At 49.5% G+C, this 23,974-nt stretch overlaps 1 protein-coding gene across 1 annotated transcript in view; it reads left to right on the forward strand.

The window, feature by feature from the left end:
- The window catches only part of SLC25A48 (solute carrier family 25 member 48), a 40,252-nt gene extending 17,373 nt beyond the window's left edge, over positions 1-22,879 (forward strand). The window contains exons 5-8 of the mRNA XM_053567242.1: positions 11,122-11,379; positions 13,488-13,621; positions 19,356-19,484; positions 22,499-22,879. Coding sequence (XP_053423217.1) covers positions 11,122-11,379; positions 13,488-13,621; positions 19,356-19,478 — 515 coding nt within the window. The 3' untranslated portion in view covers positions 19,479-19,484; positions 22,499-22,879. The remainder of the gene's footprint in view (positions 1-11,121; positions 11,380-13,487; positions 13,622-19,355; positions 19,485-22,498) is intronic.
- Positions 22,880-23,974: the final 1,095 nt, after the last annotated feature.

Here is a 23,974-nt window from a genome sequence, read left to right on the forward strand (position 1 = left end):
CTGGATAACTTGCTGCACTGCTCCATCAGCGCCTGCTGCTTCACCTGGAACTTTTCTGTTATGGAGATGGCTTTGTTCCTTAAACCTCATGAACTAACCACTGTTAGCTTCCAGCTTTTCTTCTGCAGCTTCCCCACCTCTCTCAGCCTTCATAGAATTGAAGAGAGTCAGGGCCTTGCTATGGTTAGGCTGCAAAGAAATGTTGCAGCAGAAATGTTTGATCTTCTATCCAGACCACACAGACTTTCTCCATATCAGGATTATGGCTGTTTCACTTTCTTATCATTGCTGTGTTCACTGAAGTAGAACTTTTAATTTTCTTCAACAACTTTTTCTTTGCAGTCACAGCTTGGCTACCTGTTTTGCACAAGAGGCCAAAGCCTGGCTTTGGGTCCATCTCAGCTTCTGATGTGCCTTCTTCACTGCTTAATCATTTCTAGCTTTTGATTTAAAGTGAGAGACATGTGACTGTTCCTTTCACATCATCACTGAGAAGCCATTGTAGGGTTACTAATTGGCTTAATTTCAATGTTGGGTCTTAGAGAATAGGGAGGCCCAGGGAGAGGAAAAGAGGTGGGGGGCGGGGAGCAGTCAGCCACACACAGTATTTGTCAGTTAATTCGCTGTTTTGTATGGGTGTTGTTTGTGACATCTCTAAACAATTAATCAGTAACATCAAAGATCACCGATCACATCACCAAACAGATAAAATAACAATGAAAAAGCCCGAGATGCTGAGAGAGTCCCCAACATGTGACACAGAGACAGACACAGAGGGAACACACGCCCTTGGAAAAATGCTGCTGAGATACTTGCTTGAGGCAGAGTCGGTCGGAAGCCTTCAATTTGTGAAAAAGGCATTATTTGGGAAGTGCAATGAAGCGAAGTGCCATAAAGTGAGGCATGCTTGTATTACTATTTTAGCCACACTAGTAACAACCATCACTTATCACTAGTGCCTATCACTAGTGTATCACTAGTGACGACCATCTCAGAAGTGCTGAGAGCCAGGCACCTGCTAAGCATTCTGCATATGTTCTCTGAGGCCCTCTTCATAGCAGTTCTGTGAGGCAGGTGCTGCTATTACCTTCATTTTACAGACAAGAAAACTGAGGCTCCCACAGGTTAAGATACTAAACTCAGTGTCATACACTTAGGGACTGCTGAGCGAGAATTAGCTGTATCGTTTTCAGTATCCAACGCAAGATGAAAATACAGGGAAACTTATGACCCATTTTGCAATGGCCACAGCTGAGCACAAAGCCAAGTGTGGGCCTTTGTGACTGCACGGGCCTCATGCCTATGAAGCCACCTGCAGCCAACTGAGCTTTATCCCAGAGCCCAGCGCCCTGCCCTGGCCTGTCCCTGGGCCCTGAGCCTTCCCTTAGCATCACATCTGGTGCAGGGAGCCGCTCTAGCACCACCACTGCAGCTCTCATTCCCCCACTCTGGGGAAGAGTTTTCGCATCTTTCCTGGGAGAGGGAGCAGCTATTCTGCAGGAGGGTGGAAAGAATGGAAAAACACTGGCTTTGTGTAGCAGAGGAGGAGGGACGAGCTGGGGGTCGGATCATAGACGACAGAGCCTGGACTCTTAGCCGGCTCCATGCTCAGTTCAGTCCCTCAGACAAGTTACTGCCCCTCCTGTGCCTCAGGCTCCCTATGTGTGTCATGGAAGGGCTGGATCCATGGTCCTTTCCTGCTCCCTTAGACATCTGATCAGGCAGATGGTGTCCAGGCTGATTCTCCCTAGTAACCCCTCTGCCTATGGAGGTGGGGTCTCAGCCATGCGTCATAGCCAGAGCTCCAGCAGCTCAGCTCAGGAGAGTCCCAGCCCAGCACCCCAGCATAGAAAGTGTCCAGGACAGGGTCTGCAATCCTCTGTGCACAGGGCTGATGTCCCCCACAGGGGGCCAAGGATGTGTGGCACAGACCCCAAGGCCCACAGTCACTTCATGTGGGGATATGCAGGACAGGAGAGGACCAGCAAGGAGATGGAGGCTGGCAGATTCTCAATCACATACTAACTCACATCTCAGCACAGTTAATTCCGATCAAAGGGCTCTGCCTCTGAGAAATGTTTGAAACTGGCTGATCTGGTCCCATCCCAGAGGCACAAACAAAAACACAGGGAATCAAAGGCATCATGAGCAGGCACAGAGCCCAGGTGTCCTGGCCCATGTTGGCTGTTTCCTCTATGCAGACTACTTCAGGAAAGCTCGCCCTAGTGTTGGGCACAGAGGAAATCTCTTTGTAAGTCTTAAAACTCTTTGGGGTCCAGATGTTAGAAGAGGCTCAGCAGTGAGGCTTCTTGGCTCCTGGTGGCAGCCCCACCTCTATCCCCACCTGGGCACCTTACAGGTAGGTGTGCATGGCTAAGATGGGGGCCTCGGCCAGCTGGGACAGCCAGGCTGTCTTGAAGCCTGGGACATTTGGAAGCAAACTAATTGATGCATTTTCTTGACACCATTTGGTTTTATCCTCTGTCCTGGCCTCCTACACCCAGCCTTGCTCTATAGAGAATGCTAGAATGATGTCAGGACAGGGCATGGGTGATAGGGAGTCCTGAGGCATCTTTCCTGGGAGAGGAAAGATGAGACCAGAGAAAGGGTGACAGGCAGTAAGGAGAGTGGCTGGACTCAAGTGTGGGCCCCAAAGTAGGGTCTGCAGCTCTTGGCTGATGCTAGGGAGCTGAGCAGCCACCAGTAGCAGCAACTGATGTTGTTAAGTGCCCACCGTGGGCCAGATGCTGCTCGTATGAAGTGCTGTACCCCCATTGCCTCGGTTAACATCCACTGCAACAGTGTGAGATAAGTATGATTGTCACCTCTGTTCATTTATCTGACAAGCCTACTGTGTGCCAGGACCTCTCAGATCTCCCATCCAGGAAGCCTTGTCCTTCTTAGGCCCTATCTCCATGTGACTCCCTCTAGCAGTGAGAACACAGGGACCCTCCCTGCCCCTCCAACGTGGGAGGCACGAGTGTATCTTGGAAAGATTCCCTGAGCCTACTCCAGTATGGCAACCCCTCATGGCCCCAGGTTGTCCATACATCTGTGGTGTCAGAAGGAAACCAGTTCTCTTAAATAAACCCCTTGAGGCAGCAACAGAAAATGAACACGTGTTTGTTCTGTCTGTCCCCATGTGCCAGGGGGCTGACCTTTTGGGAGCATGAAGAAGGCCCTTGGAGGCTATGGAAGGCTCCTCCAGGCAAGCATTCCTCAACACTGCAAAGCCGAGTCATTAGCTTCCAGGCCCAGAGTCTTAGGTCACAGTGCAAAGGGAAAGACAAAGATGTTTTAGCTGGGTGAGTGAAGGAAGGGTAGAGACCAGGATTGGTGGACCCACCTCAGTAGCATCCCACACACTGTGTGATCTGGGTTAAGTCGCAGCAGTGGGGTCTGAAAGGCAGTGTTTACTGAACCCTTCTTGTGTACCAGCCACTGTGCTAAGAACTTGGCATGCTTTTAATCTTCACAACAACCTAGTTCCTGGGCACTTTCAAAGGGGAGCCTGAGACTCCTCATAACCTGAGGTCACTCACCTAGGGGGAGAAGAGCGGAGACACGGATCCAGGAGATCTGACTCAGAGCCCACTGAAGTAGTTTCTGCCTTTGCCCAGGTTTTGTGGAAGCAGAGGCTACAACAACTTCGCTAACACTGGACTACCTGGGCCTGTGCACAAAATCATCGTTCACCAAACAGCTTCAAACATGAGGGGGGCTGCAGGCTAGGACACCATCCAAGTAATGGGCGTGGCTCCTGGGTTCCCAGGGGTGGGTCTAAGGCACGTGTCTGAGGGCTGCGCCCCTCTGCAGGGCTACTCTTAGCTTCCAGCAGCTCTGGGAAAGATCTTAGGTGACTGAGATGCTGTGCAGGACCCATTAGTTGGGAAGAGGTGGGGAGCCAGACCAAGGGCCAGCAGGCAGTATTTTCTGCCAAGAATCTCTCCCGAAAATAAGAGGGGTGTGTGTGTGTATTTTAACATGTTCCTCAGGGACCCTCTACCCTCTAGGACAGAGGTGGGAAACTTAGAAACCCATTGGGAGAGGAAGCTAAGGTAAGAGAGCAGAGGTGACCGAGAAGTGAGTTCTCTCCCACTTTATTTTTTTTTAGTTGTTATACTGTATTTTTTATTTGTACTCTTCCACTTTTCTTGGGGCTACAGTTCTCCTAGCCCATGCTTCCTTTTTCCTCTTTTGATTGACACATGAACTTAGAATATATTTTACCTTCTGCTTCACTCTGCTATTAGAAAAGTAGCAGAACAAGCACAATATTCAGCTTCATTGCCTGAGAGGTGTCTGGCAGGCAGTTGGGAGTGGTGAGGACTGTGGCAGTCTGGACCTACATCCTGTCCAAGGGGGTGGCCACAACACTGCTTCAGCTGACTGTAGCCATGTGGCCTGATGGCTTTGCATTCTCTGATTTTTAAGAGAAGACAGAGGACTAGATTTTTCTATGAGGTATTTCTGTTGAAAATGATCAGATAACTCAATTAAAAACAGACAGAGCACCATGCAACCCACAACTGTGTGAAATAGAGAAAATGGGGCTGGGGTCATGGTTGGCTGTCATCTGCAACCCACAACAGTGTGAAATAGAGAAAATGGGGCTGGGGTCATGGTTGGCTGTCATCTGTGCTCTGGGTCAGGCCCAATCTGTGTGGCAACTATGCTGCCATAGGCATTTCTAGGCAGTTTTGGGCAGGGCAGTAGCATTGCTCCTGGCTTGCGATTTTACTCCATAATTGCTCATCTGCCTCCAGGGTGATGCCAGGTGATGGGAGAGATAGCGCCCACCTACTGAAGCCAGGTGCCAGAAGCCTCCAGATTTTCTCATTTGGGGCATGTGACAGGTGGACTGGAGGCCAGTGAGTCCCTCCTGGTTGTGTATTAGTGGTTGAAAATGTGCAAACTACAAAACATTGTAAGTAGAGGGAGCAAATACACATCTACCCAAATATAACAGATTACTGTTTCCATTTCCGTCTACATGTACGTATAAACACAGATTAAAGATTTTCGGAGGTTGTGATCATGCGATATGGATAATTTCATACCTGATTTTTAACTCAACATTATAACAGAAATATTTTCCATGTCATTAAAATAGCATATAAAATTATTTTAAATAGATGGGAATATTTTAAATGATGTCTAACATTCCATCAAATACACAGATGCAGACACACACACATATACATAATATTGAGAGAATCAATACAGTATAGAGTTCAGCTTCCAGAATTAGACTACCTGCTTTAAATTCTACCAAATTAAAGACACCAAAGCAGAGAAACTTCAGCCAGCTCACCCAGTCACCAAGCCTCAGTTCACTCGTCTGCAAATCAGGCATGGCATTAACAGCTGCTTCATAGCTAGGATGGGATGGGGTGTCCATGAAGACCTTAGCACAATGTCTGGTGTATTGAAGACATGAAGTACATGTTAGCTATACTATAGCAAATGTATTACTTAGTGATCTTTGTACTGGTAAACACTTAGGTTGTTTACAGTTTTTCATATCTTAAAAATAGTGATGTGATCAGCGAATCTGTCCATAAAGAATTGCCTTTACAATTCTAAAGGCAATAAATTCACATTTAGGCTAAATTTGTGCCTAAATTCACATTTAGGCTTATTTCCTTAAGTGTGTGGAGTCTTTGATTCTTGCGAAGGTCAAAGGGTCATAGCTATTTTTAACATTCTTTGTAAATATTGCAAAATTGTTATCCAAAAGGGCTCTACTGAATACACCAGCCATTGCTGCAATGTAAAGGGAATTTCCATTTGGGGCTCATACCATTGCACAATAGCCAGCAGTCATCCTGCCACTTAAATTCTTGGTGAGCAGGGGGGATATCCTGGGTTCAGGTGGTTGTGCCTTTTAGAGTAACGTGGCTGTAAAGAAGCGCTCCTTTTAAAAATTACAGCCTTTGCATAGCAAGGGTAATAACTGGGTGCCCTACTGGGCCTGAGCTGGAAGTCAGGGTTGTGGCCCTGCAGGCCCCCTTCCTCTGCTGCCTGGACCTGTCCCTCCTAGAGGCTGATGGCAACAGACAGTCATTCCTCCCCCACCCACAAGTGAGCTGGATTCTGTGTTTCCATGAAGAGCTTAACTAATGTACATATCACAACGCCCTCAACATAACAGGAGGACAGAGTTTAGAGGATCAGGAGAGGACTCAGTATTAACCCTGTGCTTACCATCCTAGTCATTTCCCAGGGCTCACCTGGCAGCAAAGGGCTGAGTAGTCCAAGTGTTTGAATTCACTCTTTGAATCATTCATTCACAGGAATTTCCTAAGCCAAACAGAGTGAATAAGGAAGAGGGTACACAGCCCCTGCCTTCAGGGTGCCCACAGTCTGGTGTAGATCCAGTGCTGTGCTAGAATGAGAGGGGCCATGGACAGCTCTAGGAGCCCTGATTCTGGCTCTGTGGATCAGGAAGTCTCCAGAAAGGCAGGGCTATTGATCAGGTCTTTGAGTTCTGGGTAGGATTGAGAGATGGAGACATTGGGGTGGAGAGGTTTCATACTAAAGGAACAATACAGGAGAAGATTCAGTAGCAGGGAAATGCAGGCATGTGGGCGGGAAGCCACTTGGTTAGCACAGACACACAACAGGGAGGGAGGGGGGTTGGAAGATGTGGAGTGAGTTTGGAAGAGCTGGGATTTCTTAGCCAAGGACGGGCTTAGGTTCTGTTCAGCAGGGAATGAAGCACCTTGGACAGCAGAGCTACCCACCCGCAGCTGTGCTGTAGGAAGATGCACCTGGCCTTCAGAAGGCATGGAGTAGTGGTGGGAATAAGGGAGCTGGGTCAGTGGATTTGGAGGCTGTTGCCACAGACCCAGGGCCCTGGCCTTGTGGACACAGAGGAGTGGCAGATGGAGAGGCAATGATGATGTAGAACCACTGGGCCACACATAAGGAGCAAGCAGGAGAGAAGAGAGCAGCCAAAATGACCCTGGGGTTTATGATTGGTCTATGATGAGGCTGGTGGTATCTCCCCACGTGCGGAAAAGTGGCAATGAACCATGAAAGACAGTGCTTGGCCTGGAGTATGTGATCAGTAAATGCTTACTGTCTCTGCTGCTGTGTTGAAACCTGGCTGGTGGGGCAGGCTTGGTTCATGTTGTGCCTGTTGAACTGCAGCTGGAAGAGTCAGGGCTGCAGGTATAGACATAGGTGTGACAGGCACCCACGTGACAGCTGAAGTCTTGACATTAGATGCCAACACCAACAGAGCTTCCAAAAAGCAGAGGATGGCCATCCATGAGAGACTCCGTACGGAATGTGGGAATGAGTTGAGTGTTCTAATGGCACCGATGGTGCCAGTTAACGGCTATTGAGCCCCTACCACGGGCACTGTGCCAACACCCATTCCGTTATTAAATAATCACAGCAAACCTGTGAAAGAGGTACTGTAATTATCTTCGTTTAAAAAGGGGGAAACTGAGGCTTGCATTGTGTAACATGTCCATGCTCACACAGCTGGGAGATCTTTTAGGGATTCTGTCACTTCATCATGCTCAGAGATTCTTAGATCCCTTGAAATAACTCCAGGCTCCCAGTTTCCATTTGAGAGCCACTGGCCTATTCTTACTTGGCCAGAACACTGGTCAAACCAGCACGTCCCTGACAGGTACCCAGCAGAGCCTCAATTGTAGACAGGTGATTTGTCAAAGATTTCATGTAGAAAGCGGCCTCCTGACAAGTTACATTATATATGCACACAGCAGCCGAGGCCTGGGGGCACTTTCCCTTCCAGAGGTAGCCAGGCCTTTGTGCCCCTGAGGGCCCACCCTCCTTACCTGGTGGAGAAGTGCCCAGCCATTGTGCTTCAGCAGCCTTTCCTGTTTTCAAGGTCATGGACCATTGAAGACATTGAACAACATTAATTGAGAAGGGGACAGACACATTTCTGTTTGTGCCTGAGGGAGGCACGGTGACTTTCTGTGGCGAGGTTCCTTAGTTCTGAGGAGAGGTGTGTTTGCACAGATGGCTGCAATTGTCAGAGCTAATCATCTATACATTTAGAACTGTACCTTATACTGCATGTAAATGATACCTTAATTAAAAGCAAACTAATAAAAACAAGGATGAGAAGCCAGAGAGGGAGAAGACCATGGGCTCTTGAGAGTGACTGGTCTTCGTGGAAGAAGTGAGACTAAAGAATGGAGCAGAGGTCCAGCCAAGAATGTATAGCCTTGGTGTAAGAACAAGGAGACCTCAGAGGAACCCTGGGACGAGGAAACTCTACTAACAAGAAGTGGGGGAGTGCAGTCTTGGCTCTGGAAATGTTCCAGATTAAAGAACTGGATTCTGCACCCAAGGGGGGCAGATGCTATAAAGGACTCTAAGAGATCAAATGACAGCTTGATTACGGATAGTAGATTAGATAAAAGTGCTATCAGCACAGATGTATAAAACTGATAGCTGTGTAAGATAATATTAATATTCTTAGGAATTGTGTTTCCAAGTATTCACTAGTAAAGAGCCATGTTCTATGTAATTTACCCTGAAATAGATTAGAAATTAAGATTTTATAGGTATGTGTGAAAAAAATATGTACGGGTGTACAGAAGAATTTTCTTATTGCTTACCTTGGGAAGAAAAGAAAAAGGATAGGTTTGGTTCTCTTTGGGGTGTTGTTGACAAGCCAATCTGAGGTTTGACAAGTTTTTTCTAACATCTGTACCTCCAAACAAAGAGGATTTTATCAGAACACTGTCCTTTAGTCAGGACTCCCGAAAGCCACATCAGAACCACAGCTGATTCACAAAAACCTTCGTGCGTGATCCTGTCACTATTACCTGGAGGTGGACAAGGCCCAGGCAAAGTTTAGGCTCTGAGACAATGACCTCTACTTGGCCAAACTGCACACACAGTTGAGCGGGTGGGTGGGTGGGGCGAGGAGAGAAGCCTCAAAGAGTAAGCAATGTGTAAAACCTAATTGGGACACCACGTACAGGGAATTAAACCCAGGGGGAGAGAAGCCTCAAACAGTAAGCAACTGTGAGCAAAGGCCAGCTCTGGGTAAGGGGTAGATAGGGGCAGTCTTTGTACTATTATGCTTTTTGTATTTTTTCCCAAATTTGGAATTATGTCCAAATAAAAATATAAAAAATATAAATTGGGAGTGAAGAAGGTGGCAGGCATTCCAAGGGCTTCACAGTATAAACTTGGACCAGTTCAAAGCTGTGTCAGTGTCCTAGTGATGGTGTTCCCTATGACGATTCTATTGCTTTATCTCAAGCAGTAAAAGCTAGATTGCTTATGTAGCAAAGCTGGGAGAATGGCAGAGAATTTCCTTATTGCTTACCTTGGAGGGAAAAGGCAAAAAGTACAGGTGTTTTATTGACAAGGTCAGGTGGAGGTTTGGCAAGTGTTTTCCCAACATCTGCACCTCCAAGCAAACAGACTGTTATCAGGGTACTCTCCTTCAATCAGTAACTCCTGGAAGCCACTATCTATTCATAGCTGATTCATGAAAACCTTGACTCCTGGGTCAGCTCGGTATCGCCAGGGATGAAAGTGGGCCAGGTAAAGTTGATCTATCAGGACAATGACATCTATTCTTTCTATGGTGAAATTTCCCAGAAAGACCCCAGAAGCATCATCATGGGTTTGGGAGAAAACTGGGTGCTGAGTGACTTCTCATGGTGGGCTTTCAAAGGCCACAGTGTCTGATCTTGTTCAGAGGGGCCCTGTACCCCCCAAAGTGGCCCTTACCCCAGCTTACCTCTATAAAATCTGCTGTAGAAGGGGTGAGTGGGGTTCTGCCTCCTGCCCACACTGTCAGGGATTTTCTGACTTCCCCATGCACAGATGGAAAACAGAGCGTGAGTTTGCCCAAGTGCACTTCCCAGCAGCAGCAGAAACCTCCCCCTTAATTGAGGTGAGGTAAATTACAGGTTGTGCTTTCTACCCAGTGCCCAGCTCAGGCTGTGGAGTCATGGAACTGAATGTTTCTCCCTAACTTGCCATCTGATAAAGATGAGACTGTAGGGGGTATGGGGTGTGGCAGTTTAACCATAGGATAAAAGTGATTTGCTTGTTTGCCAGCATGTTTAAAACCTAATTGGGACACCACGTACAGGGAATTAAACCCAGGGGGCAAAAAGTCTTGTGGTCACAAACAAATTTCCTTCTGTTTCTTTCCTGTGGTCATGTTAGTTCCTTGAGAAGGGAAAGTTGAAAATAAGAGTCCACTCTGTCTACACCAGGACTGAAAGTTCTGTTTGTACTAAAGGGTTCATAGTGAGACGATGAACTTGAGAGGGAGAGATACAGAGTCTCTGCTGCCTATGTGTACTTGAAGAAGAAGCTAGAGACTGAAACAGCCCCTGATCTGACCCCCAGGTCAGACAAGAAGGCAGCAGCGCTGAGCCCCTGAACTTTGAGGGGCCGAGGGGACCAGTACTTCCATACAGCTGTTGAGGGCACAGGCTGACCAGGGCTGGCCTGGGTCAGTGAGAACACTCCCGTCCACTCCAGCCTGTTGGTCCAGCACCCACGTCATACTAACCACAGTTTCACACGATAATTTATTGAGCCCTACAATATTCCCATCATCACAACACCGAGCACTTTACATATATGTAGTAATGGCTTATTTGTACCATGGAAATCTGTCCATCTATTCAAGATAAGGAAACAGAGGCTGAAAATGCTGACCTGCCAGGACAGTCTGGCTTATATACTTTTTTGTTGCACTGCACACAGGTACACGTGTGCACTCACCTACAGGCACACACACAGAGTACCTCTGCTTCAATTAAAAGCCTGGTGTGCCTTGTCATTAACGAATCCTAGGCATTCTGCAGTCTGTTTAGAAAGACATTGTGATGGTTGACAGAAAGCTCTTTCCTAAGGCAACTGGTGCTTTGCCTTGTGGCCAAGATTGTCTTCAATTTGGCTATGTGTGTTGGTGGGGCTCCTTGTTGGGACCTCAGAATCCTGGTTTTAGCTGCTAAGAAGGTCAGGAGGTTGGTAAAAAGCCAATGGGCCACGTGAGAGGGCTCTGTCCGTGGGCTGGGCTGGCTGGCTTGGGTGCCAGGGAATGGCCCGTCTCTTAGCACCTGGGTCACTCGCCATCTTCTCCCCCTGTCTTTGCAGCCACCCTCGGTTTGAAGTCCGGGGCAGCGGCTCTCGGGGAGCAGCCAGCATACCAGGGACCTGTGCACTGCATCACAACCATCGTGAGGAGTGAGGGCCTGGCGGGGCTGTACCGGGGGGCCAGCGCCATGCTGCTGAGGGACGTCCCAGGCTACTGCCTCTATTTTGTCCCCTACGTGTTCCTGAGTGAGTGGATCACACCCGAGGCCTGTGCAGGCCCCAGCCCCTGTGCCGTGTGGCTGGCAGGCGGCATGGCAGGTAAGGGCAACAACAGCTGGAGAGCCCTGTCCCTGAGCCAGCCCCTTCTGGGGAACAGCAGGGAAGCTTGCCATGCCCTTCCCAGCCCGGAGGGAGAGCGAACACATGCAGCCGCTTGCCCAGCAAGTCTTCGTTAAGTGCCTACTCTGTGCCAAGCCTAGCAAGGCAGGGGAAGTGCTAGAAAGTGGGGAGTGGGGAATGGCACCCCCATGTTCTCTCATCCCCTTCCCGCTAAGGCTATGAGAATAGTAGTTCTCATTCGGGCTCATTCAACTCTCAGGGACAGATATACATTGAGCACATGCTGTGTGTCAGGGATTACTGAGCATTGGGAAGGAAATCTGTTATGATTGTTCATCTTCATGGAGTATCGGCATGTCATAAACCTTTCTAATATGGGAATTTTATTAGTTTTATTAGGCAGGAATTCATCTCTCCATTTTACATATGAAAAAACTCAGGTCCACGACATTGAACAACCAACCCAAGGTCATACAGCTACTGCTGACAGTATAGAAGAGACTGTGCATTCAGAAAGAGCCAAGGTCAAATCTACACTTATGCATTCTCTGACCATGGACTGGTGACTCAGTCTCCCTAGTCAGCACCTTGCACCATGTCCCCCTTCCATTCAGGGTGACAGTTACCATCCATGCAATGGGTTTCCAGGCTCCTGATGATCTGGCTCCCTGTTTCCCCCCAACTTCCCTCTCCCCGCCTCACTCTCTCCAGCCACACTGACTGTGTCCAGCTCACCCCCACGGCAGCGCCACTGTACCTGCTACTCCTGCTGCCTGGATCTGATAACATGGAGCCCACTGGGGACTTTGATAAAAGCTTTTCTGGTGGAGAGGCGGGTGTAAAGTTCTGGATGAGTGGGACCAAGAGAGAATGGGATGAAGGGAATTAGAGAGCCCGATGATAGACAACACTTCTGAGGGCTTTTGCCGTGCCATGATGAGGGACAGAGAAATGGAGCTCTAGCCAGAGGGGCACACGGAAGTCAAGAGAAGATTGCTTCTCAGGAAGGCAGATGTTGTGGCATGTTTGATGCTGATGGGAAAAATACAGAAGAGAGAAGAAAATCATATTCCTCCTCTACCACCCACCATCTTGCCCTTCCCTTCATCCTTAGCCATGCTGTAAACACATGGCAAAGCCCACGTCTGAGCAACCACAACAGTTTTGCTCTCTGCCGCACTGGGGAGGGAGCCTATGCCACACCTGATCCCGTGAGAGCTCAGTCAATGCTGGCTGGCGCAGAAGACAGCAAGGCCCACTCTGCTCTCCTTTCTGGGGAGAGCAGATGTGTGTGGCCTGGCAGGCAGATGCCATCTGGTTGCACCTTTGCCAGTGTACTGAGGAAAGCAGCTCTAGATTCTGGAAGAAGGGAAGAGAGAGGGGCTCCCAGAGGCTGTGGACAGCTGGCCAAGGGTCTAGAGGCAGAGGTGGGCAGGCTGGGGGCTCTTTGGGGAGCTACTGGGCAGCAATTGCAAAACCATGCAAACCAGCTGCCCTGGACTTTAACATCAGTTTGTTTTTCTTTCTCCACCCACGAATGTACCAATGCCTGTGTTTGTCCAGTAACCAGGTATTGTTTTCCTCAAGTTCTTTACCTGACGATATCCAGTGAGGATGACCTAGTGCTTTCAAGGCTTCTATTCCACATATTTGGAAAAGAAAAGAGATTTAAAAAATTCCTGCGCTTTTTATTGGGGGGTGGGGGTGCAAAAACCTTAGGCTCAGGCTTCAACCTGGGCCCCTTTCTGGTGCCCTGGGAAGAGAACTGCTTAGAAAGGTTGCCACACCTGGAGCACTGGCTGTGGAAAGGCACCGAGCTCAGGACTTCCCACTCACCTGCTCATTAGGTCCTTCCAGCCCCATGGAGGGAGGGACTGCTGCCCATTTTATAGACATGGGCCCAAGGCTGAGAGGAGGGAGTAGACTTCGGCTGGGTCCCACAGGGAGGAGTGGCCAGGAAGAATTAGAAATGGACTTGGCAGATTTTAACCCCGAGCTCTGTCCCTTCCCCTACCGTTTAGTAACTTTGTGAGTGGTGGAAATTCACAACCAGCCAGCCCCTGACACCTGTTTTTCTCTCTTTGCAGGAGCAATTTCTTGGGGGACAGCCACTCCTATGGATGTCGTGAAAAGTCGACTCCAAGCTGATGGGGTTTACTTCAACAAATACAAAGGTGTCCTAGACTGTATCTCCCAGAGTTACAAGAAGGAAGGCCTTAAAGTAAGCCCACAGTGGGCCTGCGGGGTCAGTGCCAGTCCTGGAAGGTGGTTCCGAAGCTGTGGAGATGTGAGACTGTACATAGAGAAGGGTCCTGGGAGACCAAGGGGCTGGCGGTTACCATGTATCAGGCACCGTGAACAAGTGCTGCACCAAGTGCTTCATCCAGGTTGTCTGTGGAGTCCTTGCCAGCCAATAGAGGTGGTAGGTGTGCAGCACCTGCCAGAGGTTCAGAGAGGGCTGGTAGTATGCCTGCAGTCACCCAGCTGGTACATGGTGTAGTAGGGGCCTGGCCCACAATGTCACCACCGTGTGCCTCCTCATCAAGATGGGCTGGGCACTCTGTCCTCTCTCACTGCTCGGTGCCACCCACCCCATCTCCTCCTGTTGGGAAGTCCCAGCCTAGCCACCTTGCATCCTTCCTGTCTCTCAGACAGCTCATCTTGCTGGCACCAGGCCCCCTTTGGGGGATGAAAGGCCCCTTCTGCTCTCTTATCCCCCCAAGCCCAGATCGCCTCACCTGGTCTCGGCTGTGGAGGTTCCCCAGACTTCACCGCCTCTGCTCTCCTCCCTACGGCCTAAGAGTTCATCCCAATGCACCCCTTCTAGCTGCCAAACCGTTCTAGCACAAAGACCAGATTGCTGTTTCTGGTGTCGGGGGTTGGAAACAAACACATCACCCTCTAGAGCAACCATCACGCTTGCTCCTCCTAGAATGGGGCCCTTGCTTTCTTTGCATGGCTCTTAGAGTCAGCAGATGGGTTCAACGTAAGGCCCGGCTGGCTACCTTGAGCTGGCAGAGCCAGGCAGGTGGCTTCACCTCTCAGAGCCCTGGTTTCTTAAAGGATGATCATCCCAACCTTGGGGACCAGGTGTTTGTGGGTTACACTAAGTTAGGCACTCAAAAAGCACCTAATTCAGTGTATAACCCAGGGGAACACTCAGAGCTAACCATTTTTTACTGGCATTGCCACTATTACTTTGGTTAGTGTCAATGCCCTGGCCCTTTTCTTACATGACTGCCTTACCCCTAGCCCTGCCAGATGAATCTGACCCATCCTTTCAGGTCCCATGTAGTCCACCACCTGTCCGCCAAGTCCGTGTCCTCTGCTGCACTTCTCCCGATGCCCTCATGGTGCCTCTCGCACCCCACCGTGGACAGCCGTTATTTCTGTACCCGCAGTTTTCCCCTTCTTACAGCAGGCTCCTTAGGGTCCTGTTTTACTTTCTCCCCTAACTTGGGAGAATATCCAGAGTTCTGGATAAGCCAGTGTTGAGGACGATAGCTAACGTGTGTGTGCAAGGGACAAGATCCAAAAGCTAGATCCGAGGGCTGCACCTACATTAAAGGGCCAAAAACTCAGAAGTCTATGTTAAAGTCCAGTCCTTAGTGTTCAACAATCATTCACCTCTGCAGAGGAGGGGGCTGTCTGATTTGACAAAGGCTTCCAGAGAAAATGCGTAAGAGCTATAGTTTTCATGAGTTAAATATTAATTTAACAAATGATTATTTTTGGAGTACTTGGTTATGCACCAGGCTCAATTCTAGGACCTGGGGACAGAGCAGTAAATAATGAAAGAGACAAAGCCCAGGCTCTGGGAACCTAACCTACAGATGAGCCAACAGTGGGACTGGGCCCCGGAATGCATTAATAGAAGTATAGTGGGCAGGCTGAGGGAGGCAGAAGCCCTTGCCCTGATCAGATTACAGCTGGAATGTGGCGTCCACCTCTGGTCACCAGCAAGACACTGATGGTGCCCCTGGAATAAAGACCAGGAGTTGGACATCATAGTGTATCAGGAAAGTCGTAGCATATAGTCCTTTGTAGCCCACTTAAGGATCATCATTGCTGTAGCCTTGTTTAGAGTAAAAGACTCTTGTGTTAAAAGATGTGATATGGAGGGAACTTCATTTCTGCCTTTACGTTATAAGTTCAGTCCATTATTATAAATTCTTTTTTTTTTTTTTTTAACAAGGGCTGCTCTGACAGAAGGATAAAGCCTGGGTACAGCTTCAATTATCTTTTGTATTTTTCTTTTATTAAAAGCACTATTTGCGATTCAGCCAATAAGTTGAGTTGAGAGGAACGTAGAATTTCAAACAGGATGTTCCGTTTTTATTTGAGATTTTTTTTTTTTTTACTACTTCCCCCAAAGTGTCATAATTCTAAGAATCCTATACAGGCAAAACATATTGCTGATACTATTCTCTCCACAAATTACTGTGTTCTATTAAAAAAATGAAGACCTGGAAGCCAGCTGAGGTCACATGATGAGTTTCTCAGTGTCAGCAGCATTTGGTTCACAGTGTTGATTCAGAGGACAGGTTTTAAGTTGAGACAGCAATACTGAACTTGATTAGCCATCCATCGACCAGGTGTTTAAAGAGTAAGTTTTAAATTTGTTATTAATTGGTTTAAAAAAATAGGTAAGTGAAAATAGGAAGCTTCTAAAAGTACAAGAGAACATTCTGTCTCCATATCCCTCCTGGGTGCCTGACCTGCCTCAAAGAAAATTACTGTGGAGAGTATCTTGGGATATATTTTTAAAATAGTCACACCATGTACAAGAGTATATGTGTGTGTTTGTGTATATATGTATATGTTTGGGTGTGTGTATGTTTACAGATAAACATAAAAAGAAACACACACAAAAAAAAACCCACACACAGTCCTGGAAAACCAAGTTGTCTCAAAGTCAGATCCTTGGCAGCAGCAGGAGGAGGGGACAGAGAGCCTTTCCCAGGGCCCGAGGGACAGCTCCAGGTCCTAGCTGGCTTGAGGCTTGGCCTTCCCTAACATTCTTGCCTGTGGCTTGTGGAAGCAGGACACAGAGCCCTAAGCCCATCATCAACCTGTTCTCACATTCTCATGTGAGAAGAAGATCTCAGTGATGATAAAGAATTATCAAGGAGTAAAATAACGAGGGAGGTGCCCAATTTGTGTCGTCCTTTGTAATCCACTTAAGGATCATCAGTGTTGTAGCCTTTGCAAAAGGAGAAATCAAGAGCCCAGGGCTTGTGGGGCATTCCTGAGTAAAAGCAGAAGAAAGGCCTAGTAGTTTTAGAGCCGTTCTCTACCCACTGTGAGGATTGTCTCTAGCCACATGGGGGCTGAGTCTGTCTTAGAGGGCTGCCATCTCAAGGGGCACCTCTATGTTCCTCAGCTCCATAGGGGCAGCTGCTAAGGTGGGCTGTGACAGCGCCACAGGGCTGGAGGAGAGACAGAGATGGACAATTGTAGGCAGACAGGTTCCAGAGGCACCAGCTGCCCTGTGGTGCTGCCCCTCCTCCCTCTCCAGGAAGCCCCACTGACACTGCCAGGACTCTGAGCTCAGAGACTCTTCCTTTCGAGTTCAGGAGTTCATTCATTCATCCATCCACTGACCATTTAGTAAGTTTGTATAGAAGGCCTGCTCTGGGCCAACTCTCTGCAGGGGCTGGGACTCAGGCAAACCACACACACAGCCCTGCCCTCACTGTCCTGTCTACAATTATTAGTGGGGGGACAGACAAGTCACAGGCGCGTGGAGCACAGTGTGAGGAGTGCTGGGGTGGGAGAGATACAGAGTGCACTGAAGATGAGCCCTACTTCACCTTGTGGTGGCCGTGGGAGGTTGACAGAGGATGCAGGCAGGTCTGGGAACACCACAGAGGGTACCAGGAGTGGCCCAGTGGTGGGGAGAGTGTTAACTTGCCCAGGGTGTCAGGTGAGCTGCCACCCAGAGAAAGCGCAGGCAGAGTATTGCAAGCCAGGGAAGGGTGTGGACTTGACCTGAGGGGTGTGGAGAGGGTACTGGGCGGGGGTGGAAGGGATGGGGGTGTGGGGGTGTAGGGAGGGTGGGGAGGCAGTGGCTCCATGTTCTGAAAGTTCAGAGTAAAAGCTGGTAGGTCTGCACTTTGTTTGCCTTCGGCGGCCCAAGCAGAGCAGACCACAGCTGCTGGGGGAGGTCTGTCTGTCTGCAGTGGCCCATGGCTCAGGGCCCAGCACTGGGGGGCAGGGGCTCCCATGCCAAGCTGGGTGCTACTTGACTCGCCTCACAGGGCAGAGCCAAGCCAGCCACCCGGCATGGAATTTTCCTCTCCAAGCCTGGCCCAGTTCCTTGCTGTTGTTCAGTCACTCTGGGTGAGCCTGTGGAATTCTGGAAAGGTCAGACGGTAGAGAGGAGCTAATGTTCCCAGGCTCCCGCCTGCACCCTGCCTGGGTGGCTCCAGGGCCTGCCTGAGCCTCTAGCTCACCTCAGGGATCCTGCCAATCTACTCCCTTCCGTGGGCCATGCTCTCCTGAAGGAAGGCCACTGGACTGTCCTGGCGAAGGACAGAGGCCTGCACCATCCCTGACACCATGGTGCCCGGCGGCCAGGGAAACTGAGGAAATGCACTGACTTCTTTTCTCTTTTCATTTCTTTATTTCTTTTCTTTTCTCTTTTCTTGCTCTTCCCATCTATTTCTTCTTCCTTTTTTCAATAACAGCTTTATTGAGATATAAAATTCACACACCATGTAATTCACCCATTTAAAGTATACAGTTCACTGATTTTTGGTGCATTCATTGAGCTGTGTAACCATCACCACAGTTCATTTTAGAACATTTGCTTTTAATTGTTGTTTCTTCCCAGAGATTGCATTCAAGGCCAGTCCCCACTCCACCCCCTCACCAAGACCCTTATCTGTTCTCATCGCTTTCTGGGTCATAACTACTCCTAAACAGGGCTTATCTCCCCTAATAGGTTATAAACTCCTTGAGGGCTGGGAGTAGTCCCCTCGATCAGCCTCCACCCAGCCCCAAGGCAAGAGTGAAAAAGGAAGGAGGATTTGGAGAGTGTCTGGAAAGCCTTTAGGACACTCCCTAGGGGTGGAAGACAAATGTGGGTGTCTCTGTGGCAGGAATGGCAGAGTTTAGCTGCTCATCAGCACAGGACATTCCTCCTGAGCACTCATGCTAGTGACGCTAATGACAGAGGTCCAGGCCCGCTCTCCTTAGGTGGTGACTATTGGTAGTAACAATGAGGGTGATTGTGACAATCAACAGTTAATTAATGCCTACTGTATGCCAGGCACTGTGTAAGTGTTTGGAAGCTTTGTCTCATTTAATCCCTCAAACATCCTTGTCAGGTCAATTCTATTATTACTACCATTTTACAGTTGGGAGAATTGAGTTCCAGAGAGTTTGCCACTTTCCTCAAGTAGCACAGCTATTAAATAGGACAGCTGTTCTTCAAGTCCATGTCTGCAGAGTTCTGTACTCTGCCATGTTGCAGATGTCCTATGAAACCCCTGTCACCGCCATTGTTCAAGGCTGGGTGCTCTGTCTACTGAGGGCTTCCAGATTCCTGAGGAGAGTGTGTGTGTGTGTGTGTGTGTGTGTATGCATGTGCTATGCATGCAATGGGGAGAGGGGCAAAGAGAGAGGGAAGGCTGTGGGGGAGAGAGAGAAGGAGGGGAACCAGAGAGAAATAGGGCAAGCGCATGTTGGTGTCTGAGGATTTGAACAGCTGCCCTACAGTGTGTGGTGGGTGTGGATCAGGGTCTGGGAAGAAAGGTGCCATCAGATGACAAGGGTCAAGGGTGGGGCATGACTGGGGCATCTCATGTGGTCTCTGCCTACACAGGTCTTTAGGGCTCTGGGAAGGGACAGGGCCCTGGGAGGGCAGCACCCCCTACGGTTTTTCTACCCCTCAGTGGCGGCCCCCAGAGGGTGAAGGTCAGTCTCCTATAATAATGGGCCCCTTTGCAAAGGTGTTTTTCAGAGGCATCACCGTGAACGCTGTGCGGGGATTCCCCATGAGCGCGGCCATGTTCCTCGGGTATGAGCTGTCGCTGCAGGCTATCCGCAGGGACCAGGCGGTGACCAACCCGTGAGCACAGGTCAGTGTGCTTCCTTCCCAGCCATTTGTGCCTCCCAGGAACGCAAAGCTCTTTTCTTTGCCTTGAGAATGTTGTGGGCTTCTGAAATGTCCATGTGCTGTCCTCTCCTATCTAACCTGTGGTAGGCCTGGGGCCAGAGCTCCCCCTTTCCTCAGACAGCAGTTCTGAAGTGCCCCCCAGTGACTAGTGGTGTGCTGAGTCCCAGTGACTGAGTCGCTCTACCACCCGTTTTCCCATTCAGCAGCTTCAACAGCCCTCGGAGAGAAGGGCTTTGAGCTGCATCATGTAAATGCCTTGACCCGTACCCAGAAGTGAGGACTCAAACAAAGGGGCCCACCCCTGCCCAGAGAGAGCACCGTCTGCCACCTCCCTCTGAGCCTGAGTCTGAGAGCCGCCCCCAGGTCTCTGCCACCGTTCCTTGCCTCCTGTCCCTTCCCTTCCCTTCCCTTCCCTTCCCTTCCCTTCCCTTCCTTCATGCAGAAAGTTCACTGCAGCCTGAGCGAGCTCCTGAAAACAGAAATCTGGGCAAGTGACTCCCTTGCTCAAATGCCCTCCGTGGCTCCCCATTGCCCCCTAGTGCAGCCTGTCCTCAGCACTGCCCCCTTCTCCAGCCTCTCTTGTTCTCTGTATCCCTCCGGGTCTCTGCCCGTGCTGGTCCCTCTGCCTGACACCCTCTTCTTGTTCCTTTCAACTCTTTGTCATCCAGGCCCTGGAGCAGCAGCCTTCTCCTGCAGGTTGCCTGCTTGCTTTCTTGGGCCTGCTCTAAGTCCCCACCCCCACTGCACCATAACCACTGGCGACACCCTCACCCCCTGGCAGGGCTGCAGCACTCTGTCCACTGTGGCATTGCTGGTGCCTGGCACAGAGCCTGCCACACCAGGGTCACTCAGCCGCCTCACTGGATGGTTGGGCCATCAGCCTGCAGTGTCCCCTCTGGGCCTCCTTCCTCCTCTGGCTTTTTCTCCCTCCATTCTCCTCTTACCCCAAAGTGGTTACCTGTGAAGTTCGGAAGACAGAGGGGCAAGGCATTGAACTTTCTAGTCAACCATGACCATTTTCCTTCAGCCGTGGTCACTAAAACTTCTTCCAAGAATAATAGATGGCTTTCATCAGGCAGCTCCAGAGAACCCCATTGCTGGCTCCCCCATGGGCGGGCAGGGTTGCCTGTGGGGCAGCAGAGTCCCGCTGAGATGTCTAGAAGGGACCAGAACCTAGATGAAGGGGCATGCCTGGCTGCAGTGAACTCAGGACAAGCCCTGGATACTGGCTTTTAATAATGCTAATGCCTTTAGCTTTTTACTAAAGCACCAACATTCACAGCTCTGCTGGCTTTTGCCCTTTCTTATAAAAGGAAAAGGGTAGAAACACATGTTACATAATTAAACATCTTGGATGAAGAGATGCCACGTCTGAGGGCTGGCCAGGGCAGGGAAGGGGATTTGTCATGTTCTTAGAGCTGTGCTCAGATAGCAGCCATTTCCCTCTTTTAACAGATAAAAGTAACTTTTAAAAAGTCGTATTATAAAATCAATGCATTTTTATTGGAGAAAAAATAGAAAATACAAAGAAACAGAAAGAACAAAATAAAAATACCTGTCATTGCAAGAACCTTATTATCCTTCTGTCTCTTATATGTTTCCCCAAATTGGAATTCTGCTGGACGCAGTGTTTCATAACTCTCACTTCCCATTGAGCAGTTCAGGACTTTATCCACGCCATTGTTAATGCCAAGGCCTCACAGATCTTGGAGGGGCTGGACGCTTGCCCAGCCTGATGTACCCTGCCTCTGGGGACCACCCTGGGCATTGGCTGCTTCGGGAAGAAGAAGGAAGTTTCTAGCAAGCCAGTCATGATTGTCCTGGATTCGGCCTTTCACAGCAGTGACCAACCCCATTGGAGGCTTTTCTTTCTGAAGCGCTCTCTCTTGCAAAAGGCTTGGACATCTGTCTCCCTTAGACACAAGGACTGCCAAGGCAGGGAGGAGACTGGTACCTCTCAGAGGGGAGCAGGAGGCCCCCAGCCTCATCTTAAACAAGCCTCGCTCAAGGCTTTAACTCAACAACACCAAGCCTTTTTTTATAAGACCTGAATTTTTATTTAGTAAGTAGTTCTGAGATTTGGGGCAGGCTCTGCTCTAGGCAGCAGCAGCACTCAGGCTTTGAAGACAGGGAAAGCGATGTTTTCCTCATTGTCTAGTCCAAGGACAGAGTGACATTGTGTATATTACAGAACTAGGGAGCCCTCCAGTTCCTGAGAAGTGGTGCAATGGTGAATGTCCCAAGAGTCCCTGGACATATGTGGCAGGAACAACATGAGAATTGTTTCTACAATTCTCCCTCCCCCTGCCATCCCCCTGTTGGGGACAGAGTATCTAGCTCCAAGCAGCTTCCCCGTTCCTTCTAACAAGATAGAGAGCTCTCCCCTAGCTCCCTGAAGTCCTGGGCAGAAGACCACTTCCCTTTCATGTACCCACTAAGTTATTTGTCTCCCAGGCTACATATACTAATGACCCAAGGGCAACTTGAGCCCAGTATACACTACATTAGGTGGCTATTTTGTGTTCTGGCTTTTTTTATCTATTCATATGGAGAAACTAGAATCAGACAATACAAGATGACCTTTAGTAGAAGTGGGGCCTGGCCACTCGCCAGTGGCTAGCTCTTGGGCTTGTCTGCAGTCCTTGAATCCGGCCGCACCCCTCACCAGGATCCTGCCCCTAGAGCCTTCCTGGAGTAATACTCGACCACCCTCTGCCTGACACGCACACTCCAAACCTCATTAGCTTTCTTTTCAGGAAAATTCATTTTTGAGGAAAGAAGACACATTCTTCCTATAGTATCTTTTTTGAACATTTACAAAGAACCCCAGACAACCCTTAGAACCCTTCACCAGCCTGTATGCACGGTGTATTTCCTCATCTGTGCTTTTAAAAAACAGGCTCTGAATGGGCTATTGGACACAAGATCTGATGGTAATTCCAGCTTGATATTCTTGTCTCTCCTCCTTCATCCCAGGGCCAGTGTCACCTGACCAGAGCCTCATTCCACTGGAGGCCAATGCTGAGGGTGTCTCCAGAACCCGTCGTAATGAATTTAGTGAAGAGAAAGGACTTCTCTCCTGGGCTCTGTGCCAGCGGGCCTGCAGCCAAGTGCACTCCCTGGGAATTCCTTCCTTCCTTCCTCATTTGCCAAGCACTCTGTCCCCACCCGGCCAGGGCTGCCGAGCTGCTATAAGGACCGCTGGGCCATCGATCACCATCTATTTCAGCTCTGGACTAGCATGGGGCAAAAAACGGGATAAAACAGACCCTGCCCCCATGGCCAGTGTAAATTCATTGGGAATTCACAGAGGGGCGGAAGTTGGCTGTACATTTCCAAATAAAAGCACTGAAAAAGGTTCAATCTGCATCAGATGGTTCTGCCTGGCTGCCATGAGGCACCCGGTCACCGTCTTTGCTCTCTCTGTTCAGGTCCCTGTAGATGTCACCAGCCTAGAGAGAAACCCTCCCCACGCAGGCAGGAACTGAGAGTAGCAGGCTAGTGTCTTTTTTTCCAGATGCCAAAGGTGGGCAGGGGAGGGCCCAGGGGTTGAGAAGGGCAATCGGGAGAGTAAGCCTCTCCCACGCTGTATGACATGCTGCAGAGACAGTGGCCCTGGCCTTGGGTGGCGTGGGTGTTCTCTGGGCCTTATTTTCACACAGGAATCTGAACAAAACAAAAATACTCTGTCCACAATCTGGTTTTCAGAGTGATTTTATTGTTCTAAATTTTATTCCCTGCTAGAACCATGTGGGAGGGCATTGCTATTTTGCTGTTATGTGGCATGTGCCCATGTTGTCACCCCAATCTGTGCCCACAAGCATAAGCATCCCTAGTGAATCACAGAACCCTTCTTGATCAGCCAAATGGTACTTCAGAATCCTTCTTAACACAGTTCCTGGGCAACCAACCACCAGGCAGAGTTGGCATGCAGAAGGGATCTATTTGCCATCTCTGGCTTAGATCCCAGTGGGGGACATGTCCTCCAGTTCTTTTATTCTTCTTTCCCTTGAAAGGGTCTTCCTTGGTTTCTCCACCTTCCTGTTCCCTAGCAGCTCCTGCCTTTGACTGATTTAAGTGATGTCTCTGAAGAGCTCCTGCCCTAATAGAACCAGGACCATGTACTGCTCTGGCACAAAGAAGTTGGCAATGTTCAGTCTGTGCAGCTTCAATCCTGAGCCCGTGGCCAAGGGTTCCCTTGGTATGCCCTCCTTGACCTCCACAGCTCCTGGAACTGCAGGGTCCCCCAGGGAACTCTGCAGGCTGCAGTCCAAACCTGCCAATACTCCAGCAGCGGGACAGGCATTCATTCACACAGTCCTCAAACATTTTTTGAGCAGGTGCTGTCCTAGGTGGCACTTCCACTCTGGTGTGTTAGAGCGGCTCTGCTGACAGCACATACGGGTCGGTCTGTCCTCTCCAGCATCACGGGTCCTGGGAAGGCACTGAGGA

The sequence above is a fragment of the Nycticebus coucang genome, chromosome 17 (genome assembly GCF_027406575.1).
Source record: "Nycticebus coucang isolate mNycCou1 chromosome 17, mNycCou1.pri, whole genome shotgun sequence".
Classification (NCBI taxonomy): Eukaryota; Metazoa; Chordata; class Mammalia; order Primates; family Lorisidae; genus Nycticebus; species Nycticebus coucang.